The sequence below is a fragment of the Leucopleurus acutus genome (assembly GCF_964270905.1).
Source record: "Leucopleurus acutus genome assembly, chromosome: 13".
Taxonomy (NCBI): domain Eukaryota; kingdom Metazoa; phylum Chordata; class Mammalia; order Artiodactyla; family Delphinidae; genus Leucopleurus; species Leucopleurus acutus.
Window position 1 is genome coordinate 41,703,517 of NC_139155.1, and position 19,832 is coordinate 41,723,348.

General features: G+C 35.0%; 1 protein-coding gene across 5 annotated transcripts in view; it reads left to right on the top strand.

Moving 5' to 3' along the window:
• NOL4 (nucleolar protein 4) overlaps positions 1-19,832 on the top strand; it is a gene marked incomplete at both ends in the record, with an annotated part of 393,313 nt that overhangs the window by 86,327 nt on the left and 287,154 nt on the right. For 4 of the 5 annotated variants that reach the window (XM_082853657.1, XM_082853658.1, XM_082853660.1 and 1 more), the window contains one exon: positions 14,464-14,613. In XM_082853657.1, the coding sequence (XP_082709783.1) occupies positions 14,464-14,613 (150 nt within the window). Of the gene's footprint in view, positions 1-14,463; positions 14,614-15,590; positions 15,654-19,832 lie in introns of all 5 variants that reach the window. The other variant, XM_082853659.1, reaches the window with a different exon arrangement.

Here is a 19,832-nt window from a genome sequence, read left to right on the forward strand (position 1 = left end):
GGGTTGGCAGAAACTCAGTACATGTGCCACCTCATATTTTTGAGTCCATAGGAGACAGTGCTAACTCAGAAAAATACTCCTCATCAGCCCAGATCAAGGCTTTACATACTTTATAGCCACCATCAAAAATAGATTTGGCGATGCAATTCGACCTATCTGCAATTCCTGGTCTAGACTCCAAAAATCATTTCCTGGACTAGTAAATCAAGAGCCCAGTAGAAAAGGGGGTAGGAGTGGATTGGAGAGCCAGTCCAGAGGTAGAATTATTTGATTACTGGGTAAGAGGAAGATTCAGAATTCTAGATTGCCAGTCTAGGTGTCAGTACTATTAATCAAAATATGATGATAATAATAATAGTAATAATATTAATAACACAGGGCATAGAATGTGTTGGGGAAGTGTGATAAAGGTTTTTTTTTAATTTATTTTTTTTTGAAGTAAAGTTGAGTTAACAAATGTTCTGTTAAATACTGCTGTACAGCAAAGTGACTCTTATACATATGTGTGTATATGTATATATATATATATATATATATATATATACATATACATATACACATACATTCTTTTTCATATTCTTTTCCATTATGGTTTATCACAGGATATTGAATATAGTTCCCTGCACTACACAGTAGGACCTTGTTGTTTATCCATAGCTTTATTCTTTTGTTTTTAGAAAGGAACCATTTACTAACTAACTTACATGTAATTCTACTAACTTTGTATGTCTCATAGTCATGACCATTGTCAGGAAGTTGTTAAGGACACTATGTCCCCTTTATGAGATCCATCAGGAGACACTCCTGACTGGTCTTTTTTTTTTTTTTTAAACATCTTTATTAGAGTATAATTGTTTTACAATGTTGTGTTCGTTTCTGCTGTATAACAAAGTGAATCAGCTATACGTATACATATATCCCCATATCCCCTCCCTCTTGTGTCTCCCTCCCACCTTCCCTATCCCACCCCTCTAGGTGGTCACAAAGCACCGAGCTGATCTCCCTGTGCTATGCAGCTGCTTCCGACTAGCTATCTATTTTATATTTGGTAGTGTGTATATGTCCATGCCACTCTCTCACTTCGTCCCAGCTTACCCTTCTCCCTCCCCGTGTCCTCAAGTCCATTCTCTACGTCTGTGTCTTTATTCCTGTCCTGCCCCTAGGTTCATGAGAACCATTTTTTTTTAGATTCCATATATATGTGTTAGCATACGGTATTTGTTTTTCTCTCTCTGACTTACTTCACTCTGTATGACAGACTCTAGGTCCATCTACCTCACTACAGATAGCTCAATTTCATTTCTTTTTATGGCTGAGTAATATTCCATTGTATATATGTGCCACATCTTCTTTATCCATTCATCTGTCAATGGACACTTAGGTTGTTTCCATGTCCACTATTGTAAATAGTGCTGCAGTGAACATTGTGGTACATGTCTCTTTTTGAATTATGGTTTTCTCAGGGTATATGCCCAGTAGTGGGACTGCTGGGTCATATGGTAGTTCTATTTTTAGTTTTTTAAGGAACCTCCATGCTGTACTCCATAGTGGCTGTTTACATTCCCACCAACAGCGGGAATGTAAACAGTTTACATTCCCACCAACAGTGCAAGAGGGTTCCCTTTTTTCCACACTGTCTCCAGCGTTTATTGTTTCTAGATTTTTTTGATGGTGGCCATTCTGACAGGTGTGAGGTGATACCTCATTATAGTTTTGATAAAGTTTTGACAGAGATCTTACTTATACACCTCACTAGCTGAATCTTCACGTTTACTTCCCAGTGAAACTCTGTTGCAGCTCTTCTGATCAATTTGAAGCGAAGAAATTTTCTTTCTAGGCTTTAATTCCTTGCCTTGTAATTAGATTAAAAATTCTTGCTTTGTGACCATATGTAACCAATTCACTTACTGCCCTCAGAGTTTTCCTAAAGTTAAGTCTTTCTCCACCCCCCACCCCGGGATTGTGACTCAAAAGATAGCCTTCTTATCTCCAAAGGCTTTAAATGATTTGTTTCTTGTTATCATTTTCTTCTGAATATACTCATGCATTATAGGTTATTGGCCATGAACACTATACATCCTTTGACCTTTTAATTTTTTATCCTTAAGTTTGCTATGAGTACCAGTATCTCTAAAATTCATTTTTTATTTGCCTTGCTCTAGGTTCCTGGTACCAAAGTATAGAAGGGACTTTACCACTCTTTTAGGTAATGATTGTGACTGTTAATTAATGGAAAATGCAAGAAGATGCATTTGAACTTCTCAAATCAGAGCAAAATACAGAATGATCCACAGTGATGACTAAAAGAGATAGCTCAAATGATTAAATCTCCAGATGAATGCTCAGTTTATATTAAACATATCAGTCAAGGAGAGATATTTAGTTTTTACCTTTTTGTTGGTTACTACATAGCCTGTTTAATAGACGCTAATGCAGTGAAATAATGAGAAAAGCAGGAAACATGCAGCCTAAATGTTAATTGGTTAATCAGAACCTCAAAATTGAAAGTTATTTGTACTTCAAAGGCAGCGACAACGTCTGTGAGGGATATGGTGAAAAGTCCCTCCTATAAGACAGTATCTGACAAGGAGAGCTCCTTTTGCCAGTATCTGAACATATGGCAAAGCAATGTTTTTCCAGACTTCTTTGTGCTGGCGGGGATTGGCCTCCTAGTAACTTGGACTTTTGTTTGTGCTGCAGAGAAGATGAATATTCCACATAAATAATTATAATTTACGTTCTCATTGAAGAAACATAAGCTTGGAATTCAATGCTGTTTTCTTGGGTAAATCATCAGTTTTAGAAAGAAGTAGAATTAAGTTTTCTCTATTTTTTTACAAATAAGTTGCTGGTACAAAATTAATAAATTTTGTAGAGGTTTGCCTTTCACATGAACATGTATTTTTTAGGTTGAAATGCCTCATTTTTCTCTTTATGCTATCTTTACTTTGTACTGTTTTTCCCCTGAAATATTGTTTGTTTAAAATTCTACATGTTATTTTCCTTTTTAAAACACAGTCAGTAACTCAAACCCTTTAGAAGGTGTTAGCTAAAAAATGCCACTGATTCAAAGTTTTTAATTTCATTTTTAAACATACTATATTTCACACATAAGTAGGGTGAATTTCTTCAATAATCAATACATAAAATCAAAAATTTTTATTAGCTGAAGGCTTCTTGTAAATTATTTATCAGATTTTTTTTTTTTTTTTTTAATATACGAGTAAACTGAAGCCCTGAGGGCCAAGTGGCAGGATCTTCCCTAAGGTTAAAAAGAAAGAGTTTAGGGCTGCAGATGGCCTCTTTGAAAATGAGCACATTCTGCTTGAATAAGAGTGGAGGTGGGTATTGTCCTGTCACTTTTCCCCTTCATAGGGGTGACTGCTTGTGCTCCAGAGTCCTGCCTTGTACCCTAGCACAGTCTAGTGATTTGAGAAAGTTACTCTGTGCCCAGTGTCCTGTATGTAAACTGGGAATAGCAGCATTGTCAGACCCCAAGAGTAGCTACAAGGGTAACCACCTTGTCGCAGGGACCAGGGCAAAGCAGCTCTTGTGCTTCTTGTTTCCTCTGACCTCAGCCCCTTGGCTTCTACTTCATCTACCAATTTCTCCCTTTCATTCTACTCTTTACTCCACCCCATCTACCACCCCATCCCCCGCTTTTTTGGTCTCGTTCACTTCTCCGCCTCATTTTAAATCCATTCATTCTTCAACTCACCTTTACATGTAGGCCATCACCAGCAATGGGTGAATTTTACCTTCTCAAATTTTCTCTTACCTTTGCCTTTCTTTCCTCTCTTGTCACTACCTCCCTTGTTTAATCTGGTTATACTTTACATTTTACTGTTACAGGAGTTGTTTTAGGGCACTGATCTATTTTGGAATTCTCATGGTAAAAAATCCTTGAATGGTTTCCCACTGCATGTAAAGTAATAAATGACTAGCAGGTCTGACGTCCGTGAGCCCAGCATTCTCTTCCATCCTCATCTCTAATTCATCCCTTTCCTGATTTCTCATCTTTGGCTGTATGTCAGAATCACTGAGGGAGGTATTTAAAATACCCATGCCGAGGTGCACCCCTGACCTATTCAATCACATTCTCTGTGGGAGGAATCTAGGTATCAGGCTGTTCTTTAAAGTTCACCAGGAGATCCCAGTGTGTAGCCAAGTTTGGGAACCTGTCTTGGAGCACATTGGCTTTATCATACTCTACTAATTATAGTCTCTTTCAGCATACTTCATCAAAACTTCTAGTGGTAGACCACAAGCTCTTTCAGGAAGGGAAATACATCTTACAAATACAAGTTGGTTAAAAAAAAAATCAGCTAAAAAATCAGCTAAAGATCTATCGTAGTATGTTGCACATAGTAGAGGTAAATTCCTAAGCCTTGCCAATACCTGTATTTCATACTGCCCCACTGCTGGGCTTCCTGACTGCTTCTCTCCTACAGAGCTATATTCCACAGCATCTGGGTGTCCTTATGTAGTTGCCGTAAGCTATGTTTTGCATACCTTTCAGTCTTCGCAGACTGAACCCTCTTCTTTCGTCTTTCATCGTTGTATCTCAGCCTAGGACAACTAATCTGCCAATGGAGAGTGAGCAGAAGGTGTCAACAGAACAGGATAGGAGCAAGGCTAACTCTCAGTGTAGGTGGAGACTCAAAGGTATTGGTAAAAATTAGGTTAGATTATTTATAGATGTTCTCTGCGAATTCTTGAGTTTAGGACTCTTGAAAATTGAATTTTGGGGATTTAGATTTATTTCACTATCTCTTCTTTTTTCTTTATTATGTTGTTTTATTTGTTGCTTATGAATTGGAAACCCATCATACGGCTTTTATTTCTAGATATTTCACTAAAGTTGTTATCTATCACATCAGTTAGTTTATGATAATGATTTTGCCAGTTAGGCTATCTGTTTGATAAGAGTTGGACTGAGGGAGAGAAGGTGCTAATCATTTTCGTTCATTGATTTCTAGGCAGTATATGTGCTTCATTGACCTTAGTTTGAATTCTCTATTATAATTTAAAAGAAAAGTATTTCAGTAGATGTTATATTTGATGTATCAAAAATTGGACTTTTAATTACAATTTTTTTAAATAAATTTATTTTATTTTATTTATTTTTGGCTGCGTTGGGTCTTCTTTGCTGCTCATGGGCTTTCTCTAGTTGCAGCAAGTGGGGGCTACTCTTCGTTGCGGTGCATGGGCTTCTCGTTGCACAGCACAGGGCGGGTGGGCTTCAGTAGTTGTGGCACACGGGCTCAGTAGTTGTGACTTGCGGGCTCTAGAGCGCAGGCTTGGTAGTTGTGGTGCGTGGGCTTAGTTGCTCTGTGGCATGTGGGATCTTCCGGCCCAGGGATCGAACTCGTGTCCCCTGCATTGGCAGGCGGATTCTTAACCACTGCACCAGCAGGGAAGTCCCAAATTACAATTTTTAATTGAGTGGAAAACTCTCATAAATGTTCCTGTTTTGATCTGAATAGTATGCTTGAGTGATATACTAGTGTCAGTGTGCATCCATGTCTTGCCATATTACCTCCCAAGCAGATACAGTCTCCTGTGGAGAATGGTAGTCAGGAAGGATTTCAGGAGAGAGATCTATCCCATAATGGTTCAGGAATAGTATCTTCACAACAGATCCTGTAGGGCCAAGAAGATACATGTAGAACTACATGGTAGTCTTTTAACATGAATGACATTTTGATTTCATCATAATAATGTTAGCATCTCTAGGCTTGGTGTCTCTCATTTATCAATTTCATATGATTGCCTTAAATTTTTATGTGTATGTGTATCATCTTAACAATTGGCAATCAGTAAGCTAGCAGAAAGTAAGTGAGGGTGACTCATTTTTGAGCTTAACCATTGTTTTCCTTCAGTATAATTTTAATATGTTAATATAATACAGTAAGGGCGTTAAAAAAATCTTTTTAAGCACAGATTTGCCATCACAGACTCAATTTACAAACTTGATTAGTTTTGCTATTATATTAGCTTTAATATAAAGTTTATCCAAAAGAAGCTGTATTTCTTTTATGGCACCCTGAATTGTCACATTAGATCAGTTAATTTTTTTGTTGTTGTTATCAGAGGCTTTTTTGGTCAGTGGTTAACCACAGGAACTATACTATAAATGACTCATTTAATTCATTAAATATGTCATTCACTCATCTTGAATGACATAAAAACAGTGGAATCCTGGAGCTAGGTTGTATTAGCTCATGGGAGCTAATTGTCTATATGGAATTTACAATAAAAAATATTGTATATTTTATTATTATTTATAAGTTACATGCTACACGTTTTATATCATTAAAATTTACAGTAACCTTATGTATTTATTTTTTATGAGACAGCTGTTAAACACTTACCAGTATACAACTATAAGCCTTGGTGATTAAACCACTTCTATTTGCACCGGATGCTCATGTGTTTGCAGACTGTTTAAATTTGTATTGTATGAGCTCCTCTTCCTGTTTTTTTGCATCTTTAAACTCAAAATCCAAAACTGTTGGAGGTCACATAGTTAACAGCTTTATTGAGATATAACTCACACACCACACAATCCATTCATTTAAAGTGTACAATTCAATGTTTTTAGCATATTCACAGGGTGTAAAAATATCACCACCACCTAATTTTAGAACATTTTTGTCCCTTCTAAGAGACACTTGTACCCGTTAGCAGTCAATCCTCATTGTCTCCTCTTCCCAAGTCCTAAGCAACCAAGAATGGACTTGAGGACACGGGGAGGGGGAAGGGTAAGCTGGGATGAAGTGAGAGAGTGGCATGGACATATACACACTACCAAATGTAAAATATATCTATGTAAATTTGCCTCTTCTGCAGTCATATAATATGTGTTTTTTTGTGTGTCTGGCACTTTTACTTATCTTGATATCTTCCAGGTTCTTCCATGGCATAGCATGAATCAATATTTCATCTCTTTTTATTTCTTTGTATAGTTTTTTGTTTTGAATAAACACACTTTTGTATATATATTCATCAGTTCAGGGACATTTGAATTGTTTCCACTTTTGGCTATTATGAGTATGCTGCTTTGTTATGTACAATATGTTTTATGTGAATGTATGTTTTCAGTTCTCTTGAATATATACAAATGTGTGGGCTTGTTGAGTCATTTGGTAAGTCTACATTTGATTTTCCAGGTTACTGCCAAACTTTCCAAAGAAATGGCATTATTTTGCATTCCCATCAGCAATGCATGAGGGTTCTAATTTTTCTATATCCTCACCAATATTTATTAGTTTTGATTATAACAATCTCAGTGAATGTGAGGTAGTATCTTATTGAGGTTTTGATTTATATTTCCCTAATTACCTATGATGTTGAGCATGTTCTGTTGTGCTTTTTTGCCATTTGAACATCTTCTCTAGAGAAATGTCTGTAAGACTTTTACCAATTTTTAATTGGGTCATTTTTCTTTCTATTATTGAGTTGCAAGTGAAAGTCTCTTATTAGACATATAATTTTCTCTCATTTTTATGGGCTCTCATTTCACTTTTTTGATTGTATCATTTGCAGCATGAATTTAAAAAACATTTTGGTGTAGTCCAAGTTATTAGTTTTTCTATTGTTGCTTTTGCTTTTGGTGTCATAACTGAGAAGACCTTGCCTTACTAAAGATTAAAGATATTTACTCCTGTTTTCTTGTAAGTTTTAGCTCTTATGCTTAGATAGATGATCCATTGTGATTTAATTTTTGTGGTGTGACGTAGGGATTCCACTTCTTTCTTTTGCATTGGGTATCCAGTTGTCTCAGCACCACTTGTTGAAAAGACTGTTCTTTCCCAGTTGCATTATCTTGACACTCCTGTTGGAAACGAATTGAAAATAAGTGTAAGGATTTATCTCTGGAAGCTCAGTTCTAACCCATTGATCTATATATCTGTTCTCATGCCAGTACCATGCTGTGTTTATTACTTTAGATTTATAGTAGGTTTTGAAATTAAGAAGTGTAAGACCTCCAAATTTCTTCTTTTAAAAGACTATTTTGTTTTTTCTTAATATTTTGCAGTTACATATGAATTGTAACTTGTCAATTTCTGCAAAAAAGCTAGTTAGCTTTTTAATAGCAATTGCATTGAATCTGTAAATTATTTTTTGGAGTATTGCCATCTTAACAATATTAAGTCTTCTGATCCATGAACATAGGATGTCTTTACATTTATTTAGATGATTTTAAATTTCTTATAATGTTTTGCAGCTGTCAATGTTCAAGTTTTGCACTTTTTTGTTAACTATAACTTAGTTAAATCTAAATTAATACCTAGTATTCTGTTCTTTTATATGCCATTATAAATAGAATTATTTTTCCTAATTTATTTTTGGGTTGTTCATTGCTAATGAACAGAAATACAACTGATTTTTGTATATTGATATTGAATGTTAACTTTGCAGAATTCATTTATGAATTCTAAGTTTTTTTAGTGGATTCCTTAGGCTTTTTTATGTATAAGATTATGTCATCTGCAAAAAGAGATCGTTTTATTCCTCTTTTCCAATCTAGGGGCCTTTTCTTGCCTAATTGCCCTGACTAGAAGCTCAAAATACGTGTTAAGTAGAGTGGCTTGAGAAGACATTCTTGTCTTGCCCCTGTTCTTAGAGGGAAAACATTCAGTCTTTCACCATTAAATAAGATATTTCTTGTGGGGTTTTTAAAGATGTCCTTTATCAGATTGAGGATTCCTTTCTATTCCTAGTTTACTAAGTTTTTGCCAGAAAAGTATGTTCCTTTTGTCAAATATTTTTCTGCATCTGTTGAGGTGATCACATGCTTTTTTCCCTTTACTCTATTAAAATGGTTTATTACATTAATTCATTTTCTTGCGTTAAACCAACTTGGGATTATCCTACTTGGTTGTGGTATATAATAATAATTACTATATATATGACTGGAATTTGTTAGTGTTTTGTTGAAGATTTGTATATCTATATTCATAAAATATATTTGTCTGTAGTTTTTTTCCTTGTGATGTATTTAGTTTTGATATAAAGGTAATCCTGGCCTCATAGAGTGATTTCAGAAGTGTTTTCTCATCTGTTTTTCTGATGAATTGGCCATTATTCCTTGAATGTTCAGTCCAGTAAAACCCTCTGAACCTGGACTTTTCTTTGTGAAAGCGTTTTTTCATTACTAATTTTGTATCTTTACTTGTCACAAACCTATTCAGATTTTCTATTTTTTTAGTCAATTTCAGTAATTTACATCTTTCTAGGAATTGTTCATTTTATGTGGTTATTTGATTTGTCAGCATACAGTTGTTTATAATATTTTTAAACCCTTTTTTATTTTTGTCAGGTCAGTAGGGATATTTCTCCTATTCCTGATTTTAGTAATTTGAGTCTTCTCCCTCTTTATTTGGAGCAGTAAAGCTAAAGTTTTGTCATTTAAAAAACTCTTTCAAAGACTACTCTTTGAATTTACTGATCTTATTCATTGTTTTCTATGCTCTTTTATTTTTTTCTCCTCTTTTTAAATATTTCCCCCTTTTGCTTCATTTTACTTTACTCTTTTTCTGCTTACTTAAGGTGGAAAGGTAGGAATCTGATTTGAGATTTTTCTTATTTTTTTGGCCATCCAGTTTTATTGAGATATAATTGAAATGCAACACTATAAGTTTAAGGTGTACAGCAGAATAATTTGACTTACATACATCATGAGATGATTACCACAATAAGTTTAGTAGACATGAATCATCTCATATAAATACAAAGTAAAAAAATAATTTTTTCCTTGTGATGAAAACTCTTAACAACTTTCATATATAACATACAGTAGTGTTAATTATATTAATCATGTTGTATATTATATCCCTAGGACTTATAACTGGAAGTTTGTACCTTTTGACCACTTTAATCCAATTTCCCCTACTCTTACCTTTCTCTTCAAGTAACCACAAATCTGATTTCTTTTTCTATGACTGTTTGCTTTTTGAAGTATGACTGATCTATAACATTCTGTTAGCTCCTGGTGCATATCTAGTGATTCAGTGTTTCTATACATTACAAAATGATCACCACAATAAGACTAGTTAATATACAAAGATATTACATTGTTATTGACTATATTTCCCATGCCATACATTTCATCCCTGTGACTCATTTATTTTGTAAGTGGAAGTTTATACCTGTTAATTTCTCCCACCTATTTCACTCATCCCCTATGCCCTGTCCCTCTAGCAACCATCTCTCTGTTCTCTGTGTCTGTGACTCTGTTTCTGTTTTGTTATGTTTGTTCACTTGTTTTGTTTTTTAGATTCTACACGTAAGTGAAATCATACAGTATTTGTCTTTCTCTGAACGATTTCACTTAGCATAATACTCTCTAGGTCATCCGTGTTGTCGCAAATGGCAACATCTAATTCTTTTTTATGTCTGGGTAATATTCCATTATATATATATTTCTGTTTTTCTGCCAGTACCATGCTGTTTTAATCTCTGTAGCTTTGTAGTATAGTGTGAAGTCAGGGAGCCTGATACCTCTGACTCCATTTTTCTTTCCCAATATTGCTTTGGCTATTTGGGGTCTTTTGTGTTCCCATACAAATTTTAAAATTAATTGTTCTAGTTCTGTGAAAAATGCCATTGGTATTTTAATAGAGATTGCATTGAATCTGTAGATTGCCTTGGTAGTATGGTCATTTTAACAATATTAATTCTTCTAGTACAAGAACACGGTATCTCTTTCCATCTGTTTGTGTGACCTTTAATTCTTTCATTGGCGTCTTATAGTTTTTGGAGTACAGGTCTTCTGTCTCCTTAAGTAAGTTTATTCCTCAGTATTTTATTCTTTTTGATGCAATAGTAAATGAGATTGTATATGGTGTTAAAGAACGTTTTTGTTTCATTCTTTTACATGTAGCTGTCCAGTTTTCCCAGCACCACTTATTAAAGAGACTGTCTTTTCTCCACTGTGTATTCTTGCCTCCTTTGAGGTAGATTAAATGACCATAAGTGCGTGGGTTTATTTCTGGGCTGTCTGTCCTGTTCCACTGATCTATGCTGCTGTTTTTATGCCAGTGCCATACTGTTTTGACTACTGTAGATTTGTAGTGTAGTCTGAAATCAGGGAGTGTTTACTGTTGGCCAATAATTGTAAGCCATTTCCAATATATGCTCCCATAGCACAACTTGTACCTTCTGTACTCTGATACATATTACCTGTAGTCAGTTGAATAATGCCTGCCCAAAGACTTCAAATCCCAATTCTGGGAATTTGTAAAAGTTACTTGGGGAAGAGAGTCTTTGAAGATGCAATTAAGTTAAGGATCTTGATAGGAGGAGATTATCCTGGATTATCTGGTCAGGCCCTACATTCCCTCAAATAAGATGGGTCCTTGTAAATGAGAGACACAGAGGAGGAACACATCAAAGAGAAGTCAATGTGATATGGCCTCAAGCCATGAATGTCGGCAACCTCCAGAGCCTGGAAAGGACAAAGAATGGATTCTTCCCTAGAGCTTTTAAAGGGAAACCAGCTCTGTCAACATCTTGATTTTGAACTTCTAGCTTCCAGGACTATGGGAGAATAAATTTGCTTTTTTTTTTTTAACATGTTTATTAGGGTATAATTGCTTTACAATGGTGTGTTAGTTTCTGCTTTATAACAAAGTGAATCAGTTATACATATACATATGTTCCCATATCTCTTCCCTCTTGCGTCTCCCTCCCTCCCACCCTCCCTATCCCACCCCTCCAGGCGGTCACAAAGCACCGAGCCGATATCCCTGTGCCATGCGGCTGATTCCCACTAGCTATCTACCTTACGTTTGTTAGTGTGTATATGTACATGACCCTCTTTCGCCCTGTCACAGCTCACCCTTCCCCCTCCCCATATCCTCAAGTCCGTTCTCCAGTAGGTCTGCGTCTTTATTCCTGTCTTACCCCTAGGTTCTTCATGACATTTTTTTTTCTTAAATTCCATATATATGTGTTAGCATACGGTATTTGTCTTTTTCTTTCTGACTTACTTCACTCTGTATGACAGACTCTAGGTCTATCCACTGGCATTTTTCACAGAACTAGAACAAAAAATTTCACAATTTGTATGGAAACACAAAAGACCCCGAATAGCCAAAGCAATCTTGAGAACGAAAAAAGGAGCTGGAGGAATCAGGCTCCCTGATTTCAGACTATACTACAAAGCTACAGTAATTTGCTTTTTTGTAAGCCACCCATTTTGTGGTAATTTGTTACAGAAGCTACAGGAAATTAATATATAGCCATAGCAATGATTTGTTTAATATTTTCTCTACTAGACTGAAAACCACAAAAACCTGGGTTATCTGTCTCATACACTTTGATAACTTCAGCACCTAGCAGAAGAGGGCTTGGCAGTAGTTGGTACTTTTAGGATACGTGCTGAAGGAATGAATTCATAGGCTATGATCCCTACATCACTGATAGCTTACTAACTGTATGAAATTACTGTATTTTTGGTTATCTGGCAAAGGAACTGAGAGGAAACTCTAAGTTTTATTTCTGAGAGAAAAGATGAAGTTTTGAGGGTAGTTTTGCTAGTCAGTGGACTTAGAATTCGGATTTCAAGCCTAGGAAGAGTGGATGTTCTCTGAGGAGGAGGGGGGTGGACCAGGAGAGCTGGTGGGTGGACATCTGAAATGGTGCTTCCCTGACACTATCCTCTAAGTTTCAACTAATTTCCAGGCTGGTCACTGCTGTGATTCATGCAGCTTCCCTGTCCTCTCACTGCAGATTGGTCTTGCATCATAAGGCAATGAAGGATTATCCATGGAGCCCAGTGTAGAAGAAGAGATGGCTCAAGATGTTAAAGGAGAGAAGTCAGAAAGGTCTGAAACCTAGTGAGGGACCACATGCATCACAGATAATTTGTGAGGGAGCACTTCAAATTTAACAAAGGTGGAATGCCTGGCTGTTTGGCCATATATAAAACTTAATGTATGTAGTTATTTGAATATCCTGCTTTAGGCACTGCTGCTACTGAGACCTATTGTAAACCAGAAGAAATAAATAAATAAAATAAAAACCAAACTAACAAAAAGCATCAGGTGATTTGCTTTCAGTTTTGCAGTAAGCTCAGTCTGCTGGCACTACTGTTCAAAGAGGCTTTTGCCATTTGATTCATTGACTGCGTAATGATTTTGCTCAGGTTAATCATCTTCTTGTGTTGTATGCCAGCATTTATGGAGCTGTCATGTTACTTCAGGTTATGCCTCAAGGTCTGACTAAGAACATTGTGTGAGAGTGTGCGTGTGCGTGTGCGTGTGTGTGTGTTTGCAAGTAGGAAACCCTTTCATTTCAGAAATGAAAATGCATCTACTGTGTTGTCAGCATTAGACTAAGGGACAGATGGGTTAAAGGTTAAAAATGGGGGCTCTAGAGAGTATCTAGGTGTTAACTTTGGATCCTCCACTCAGAAGTAGTGAATTCATTCATGTGGCAGCCATGTAAGATTAAATTTATCTCTTATCTCATTCCAAACTTATTATTTATTCTTCTCAGTCATGTACAGAAACTTTTGGCTCTTTGCTGTCTTTCCCACTGCCATGACTTATCCCCTGCTTCAGCTCCCACCCATGTCAAATTCTGTTTCTTGTATGAGGTTGCTTCAGTAAAAGGTGACATCTTTATTCTCTGAACTCCCCTACTACTTGACTTATATTTTTATCATGATCATCAAAATGGCAAAAGCCACCACTTATTGACTGTTCACTATATGCCAAATATTGGGTTATATCCTTTACATACATTATCTCATTTAATGATTACAGGTCTGCGAAGGAGGCTCTATTATCCCTATTTTACAGGTGAGAAAACAAATTTCGAGAGGTTTAAAAGATTTGCACAAAATACACAACTTCTGAGAGGATGATCCAAAGTTCACACCTAGATCATCTCCAGAGCTCACATTTTTAACCTTTAACCCATACTCTCCCTTAATCTAATATGGATAGCAGAATAGATGAATTTTCTTTCCTAGATTGTATGATACTAAGGGTAGAGGTTTCATATTATTTCTTTCATTTCTCTAATCACAATGCCCAGTACCCAGGGACACAATAGATATTGATTAGATAAGAAATCAATATCTAGAAGAAATTATTACAGTAAAAAACTTACTGGACCTTAATAATGTATTTCAGAGTAACTTAAGAAAGTTACACTGATGGTTACAACTAAGTCATTTTAAAATTTAAAAGGTGGCATTAATGGGTAAGCGTGATTGACTATGCCAAATATCTTTTTTCATGTTTCTTAAAGTTTTGTATGTAAATAATATATAAAATGAGATATTCAATCATAATTTTGTGAACTTTACTATCTAGATGATTTGGATCAGTTTATTAAAATGTTTTTGTCTAATGAACTTTCTGTGTCAACCTTATATATTAAATACATATTTCCATATTTCTTTATTAATCTTGTGCCTTTTTTTTTTTTTTTTGGCTTTGTTTCCAGGATGGCGTAGGGGTAGATGAGAAGCTATCTTTGCGGCGGGTAGCTGTGGTTGAAGATTTCTTTGACATTATCTATTCAATGCATGTGGAAACAGGGCCAAATGGAGAACAAATTCGGAAACATGCTGGACAAAAGAGAACTTACAAAGCAGTAAGTTAAAAAAACAAAAAAAGAAAAGAAAAAGGCATGCATTTTGCAATTTGACATTATATGCTTATTAAAGATGGGTTAAATAGCTATGAGTGTTCTATCTTCAACATAAATTAGACTATATCGTGGTCACACCCAACATTTAAACTATTATTGAATTCTATTTTGGTTGTATGTTCACTAAGGCTATTGCATATATTGCTAGAAACCTGTTTCTAGCATTATCATTTTCTTTTCTTTAAATGTGCATAAAATGTGGTAGTCCCAGTCAAATGCCCACAAATGGGAAGATTAGTTGTGTTATATATTCAATATATAATATGTGTTCAAATCATAATATATAAATTATCTACTGGAACATATGAACTTTTGTACTACCACTATTGTCTTAACAGTCCTTCCCCTTCAAAACATATTAATATGTTCAGGTATTTCTTATTTAATACTTATAGTCACATGAATAAGAAAATTTTATGTGCTTTTCTTATGTTACCTTATATTAAATACATTTGCCCTGAAGGGTATGCCTTTCTTAATTTTCCAGTATAAGTTATTTAAAAATGTGTTATTTTCATAGGCCTAGTGCCCTTGAACATTTAAAAATGAAAATATATAATGCTTTTATTGTAAATTATCTAGAAAACAGATGTAACTAACTGTTAGATATTGAATATATATTGTCAAAATGGAGTTATATATTATTTCTAAAGCTCTTAATTATACTTACTGTTCGATCTAGACACTTTAATCTAGTTTTTTATTTAATTAAACATTTTATGAAATCAGCTTACTATAGATAATTCATCCTTTCTAGGAAAATTGAAGAGTAAATTATTCTTTTCCAATATGAGCAAAGTGTACATCAGAAATACTTTATCAGCAATCAGAATAATATCCTTTTTTAAAATTCTTATTGAACTTTGCTTTTGGCTACCTTTATATTAACTGTTTTCAGCTATATTTATACACAATATCAGTCTGGATCCATTTTTTTTTCAGATACAGAAAAATGTGTGAAATGCTCAAAGTTTCAAATACAGGTACATATGTTTGAAAATTAGCTACTGAGCATAAGAAATAGCTTCTTTTCCATAACTATTTTTTGCTATATCTCCAGGGTCATATTGAATCTTTATAGTTGCATAATAACCCCTAATACATGTTGTATTTATCTCTCCTTCTCTATGGTTTTGTTTCTTGGCTGTTTCCAAATTGCATGGTTTGTGGGCAGGCACTATTGTAAGTTTCCTTACATAACTCTGCCACATAAACTTTCTTTTGACTTACATATCTGAGGAGACATCTTTATCATGACTAATGATAATGACCTAGCTTCTTAAGATACTTTTGTGTAGACTAATGTTACTGAACATACTCATTTTGCCTGCCTCCTAAGCCAGGGTTGTATCTCTGGATACTAATAGGGAAAAAAACTGTATATTGATCTACTAATATCACTAACTGTGTACTCTTATGATAATTCATTTTCACACAATAGCTACCTAAACTTGATAGGACTTTGTAAGGTAGGAATACATAAGTTCAGTTGTATTCAATGAAAACAAACCAACAAAAAGTAAGTGGCTTCACTGTCAGGAATAGTGTGGCAGCCAAATCTATTTAGGTGCCAAAAGCAATTTAAAGTGATTTAATCTTTGAAATCCACTTATTAGAGACCTTTAATTAAAAGGGAAATATGACATAAACCCAAGTCTCTCACCTGGTGTTTTCCTAAATGCAATGTAGAGAATCTGACCCACTGCCATGCTGAACACGTCCGATAAATTGGTAAACACATTTCCAACATATATCATTTTGCATTAACATTTTGAAGATGTTTTCTGCATTTTGGGGTAGGGCTGGATACCAACTTTGAATGTATAAATAGTATCTGAAACATCATCCATTCCCTCTTGAGAATGTCCTATTTGAAGATCCTTTTCTTTCCCAAGTTTATTTTTTGTTTCCACATCTAAAGTAGTCTCACCTCTTCCTAATATCATGAAGGTTTCTTCTGGCCTCACTTTCTGCCTTCTGGTATTTCTCAACTGAATCCTAACTAGAAAACATTTCCATTTTATGGAGTAATAATAGATTGTAGGAAAAAAAAGAAAAAAACACTGCTGCATTGCCAGCAAAACTGTGCACATGACGCCACAATGAATTTAATTCTAATGTTAATATAAATGTTCAACTAATGGGGCATAAGACTAAATGCAATTTGAAATGAAATGATGTAGTGCTATTAGGGCCCTAGACTGTTGGGTCAGAATTTAGTTCTCAATACTAATGCTGGAATTGGCTAGTCACTGGTAGAATTAGCTAGATACCTATCGCAGTTATAATGGTTCCCATTAAGATTAATATTTTTTCCTACTTCTAACACATTAGCTCATAGAGCATGCATGATTATTGACTTTCTTTTTCTCCCTTATCCTACATGGCCAAGAAACCATACTTATACAACTAATCATTAAAACGTGTCATTTTGTCTTAATAATATTACCAATAGATTTAGCGGTCATTTTATTTACTTTGCCTTTTTTGCAAATCTTTCTATGTTTTCACTCTGCAGGAAATGGTGGTCCTTTAATATTGGATTAACTTTTGAATGCTATTTGTTTTTACCTATCTGCAGTATATCATTCCTTGAAATATCTAGTCGTTATACAACTTAAATTTTATTGCAATCTGATCTGACTAGAGAAAAAAATTGGAGGGTGTATATTCTGTTACTCATGAGCTCTTTTTAAAAATCCACATAAAATGACACATTTTAGGAATATGTAAAGGCTATCATAAGTAATTTTTTTTAGTCATTGTTGAATTCTAGTGTCTTTTAGGTCTTTCCTTCCCCCCTTCATTTGTCCCTGTGTATATATTAACTTTTACTGGTGCACTGAATGTGTTTCCTTCAATATTTTTGGTTGATTATCTACATTAACAGTGGAGAAGAAGTGTGAATCATTCAGGTATCACTTATATTTGAACTTGAGTATATCTTTCTACTGAAAATTGAATGCAAGTGTGCTTAGCAATTTGGAAAGTGACTTCAAAATTAATGTGGTAACATTGTTAAAAAATAATCATGAATGCAGGAAGTTGTCTTCCAGTCCTTAACTTTTCTCAGCTATTGTCTGAATTCTACCTTCAGGGAATATATGACTCTTCTCTACTTGTCTTTTATGTCTTGCGTTTCATCACTGGCTAAAGCACAGCTGCCTTTCCAGAAAGGTTTCTTCAGTTATGGTCTGATTAAAGATAAAGTTTCAAAACTCTTTCTTGCTACATGTAAAATAAAAGTAACTGGTGGAAATCCAGGAACTAGCAGGGAAAGTCAGTGTTTTCAGTGGAGAGAACAGTCTGCATATATATGTGTATATGTACACACACACACACACAACTTGTGGTGTGATACAGTAAGTTTACATGTATTACTCACATACATAGCTGCCAATAATTACGTTCATTTAATTCCGAGTGGAGAGCATATGCTATAGCTAAAAGAAAATAGGCTAGAAGCCAGACAAACTCAGTTTCAAATTTCAAATCTAGTACTTCCTATCTGTGTCACTTTTGGCCAATTATTTACTTTTTTTCTCCTCCTGTTTAGAGGGAGATAATGATATGCATGGTGTGGCAAAATAAATGAGTTAATATGCATGAAGTGCTTTCCTTATGGTCAACTTTTGAATAATGTTTTTTCTCCTTTATCCTATCACTAGTCATGTTCCAGGTAGAAGGACAAATGGGACAATCAACATAGTTCCATTGTTGCCCTAATTATAATTACGGATGTAATTTCCTCTGCTTGCCCCAATGCCTCCGTGTTGGGAGAGAGATGAATAGTAATAACTTAGGCATTCTCTTATGTACATCTTATAAATGTCACTATCTCTGGCAGTCCACAGTGTAACTGTTCTCCAAGCTTTGACCGGGCTGAAGGGAAGCATGGAAGAAGCCAGGTTACCTGTGTTTAGGAGCTCTCCTGCTAGATGAAGTTTATGAGAATTTCAGTTATTTCATTAGCTTTTACCCAAGTTTCAGTCTTACGTTAATTTTAAATTGCTTTTCTGAAAAATTTTAAAACTGGATCTCTTTAAAGAATTTGCTTTCAATATGAATAGAATATTCCTTTCCGGGGACATGCTGTAGAAAAATAATATATTAGGCAGAATGTCTGTATCCCTACTCTGAATGTTAAAAAGGAAAAGTCTTTATTCTAGCAGGTCTACAACTCTTAACCTTAAAACTTCAGTTAGTGTCATTTTATCCTGTTCTGTTTTATTAATATCTATTGGTTCGGTGTCTCTACTGCTAAATGGGGTTTTTTAACTTGCACCATTTGGGCTAATTTGCTATATCAAAATTCCCAGAATTCTTGTCAACTTAGAATGAGGCAAATTACCAAAATTTTCAGCCATTGTGGTGTGAAAAAAATAACACTAAATTAAAACTCAAAAGTTCCTAGCAATTAATTTACCCTCTTTTTGACTTAGGCCACAGTTTTTGCACATATAAAATGAGGGGGCTATATTTCTGGTTTTTTTTCCAGCTCTGAAGGAATTACAGCAGTTTTCATGGTGTGTGTGGAGCCATTACTGTGGAAGGGGCACAAGGAAAATAGTAACCAAAGTGAGCAAATAGGTTGGCACAAGAAATGTTCAAACATAGGGAAATGCCTCCTGCTCTTGGAAAAGTAGATTGGCTGATGAGCAAAGCAGAGAGATAGAAGATTTTGGCTTCATAATCATCTAGAGAGCTCTCCTATAAATAATAATAATGATGATGGTAATAATCACGAAAAGGATCTGTAGTCATTAGACTTCCTATATCTAGGATTTTAAAATAGTGATATAAGAAGAAAGGCCATAAAAATGACTCTCAAGTGTCAGCAGATTTTCACTGCTCTCCAGTTTTGTTAAAAATTTTGCAGTAATCCGAACCATGTTGTCAACCATGTTGTCAACCATGTTGTCAAGTTATAAGTATAACTTATACTTAAGTTATAATGTGATTTTAAGTGGCAGTGCAACAGATATGACCACACCTAAAATTTCGTTGTAAACATAAATGATCCTGTGAACATCAGTGTTGCTTGTCTTATAGTCCTATAGTCTAAGACACTGTTGAAATAGGGTGTTATATCTATTTCTGTGATTAGTACCAGGAACGCCGTGCTCTCTAAGTACATTTCCCTTCCCTATCACAATTACTCA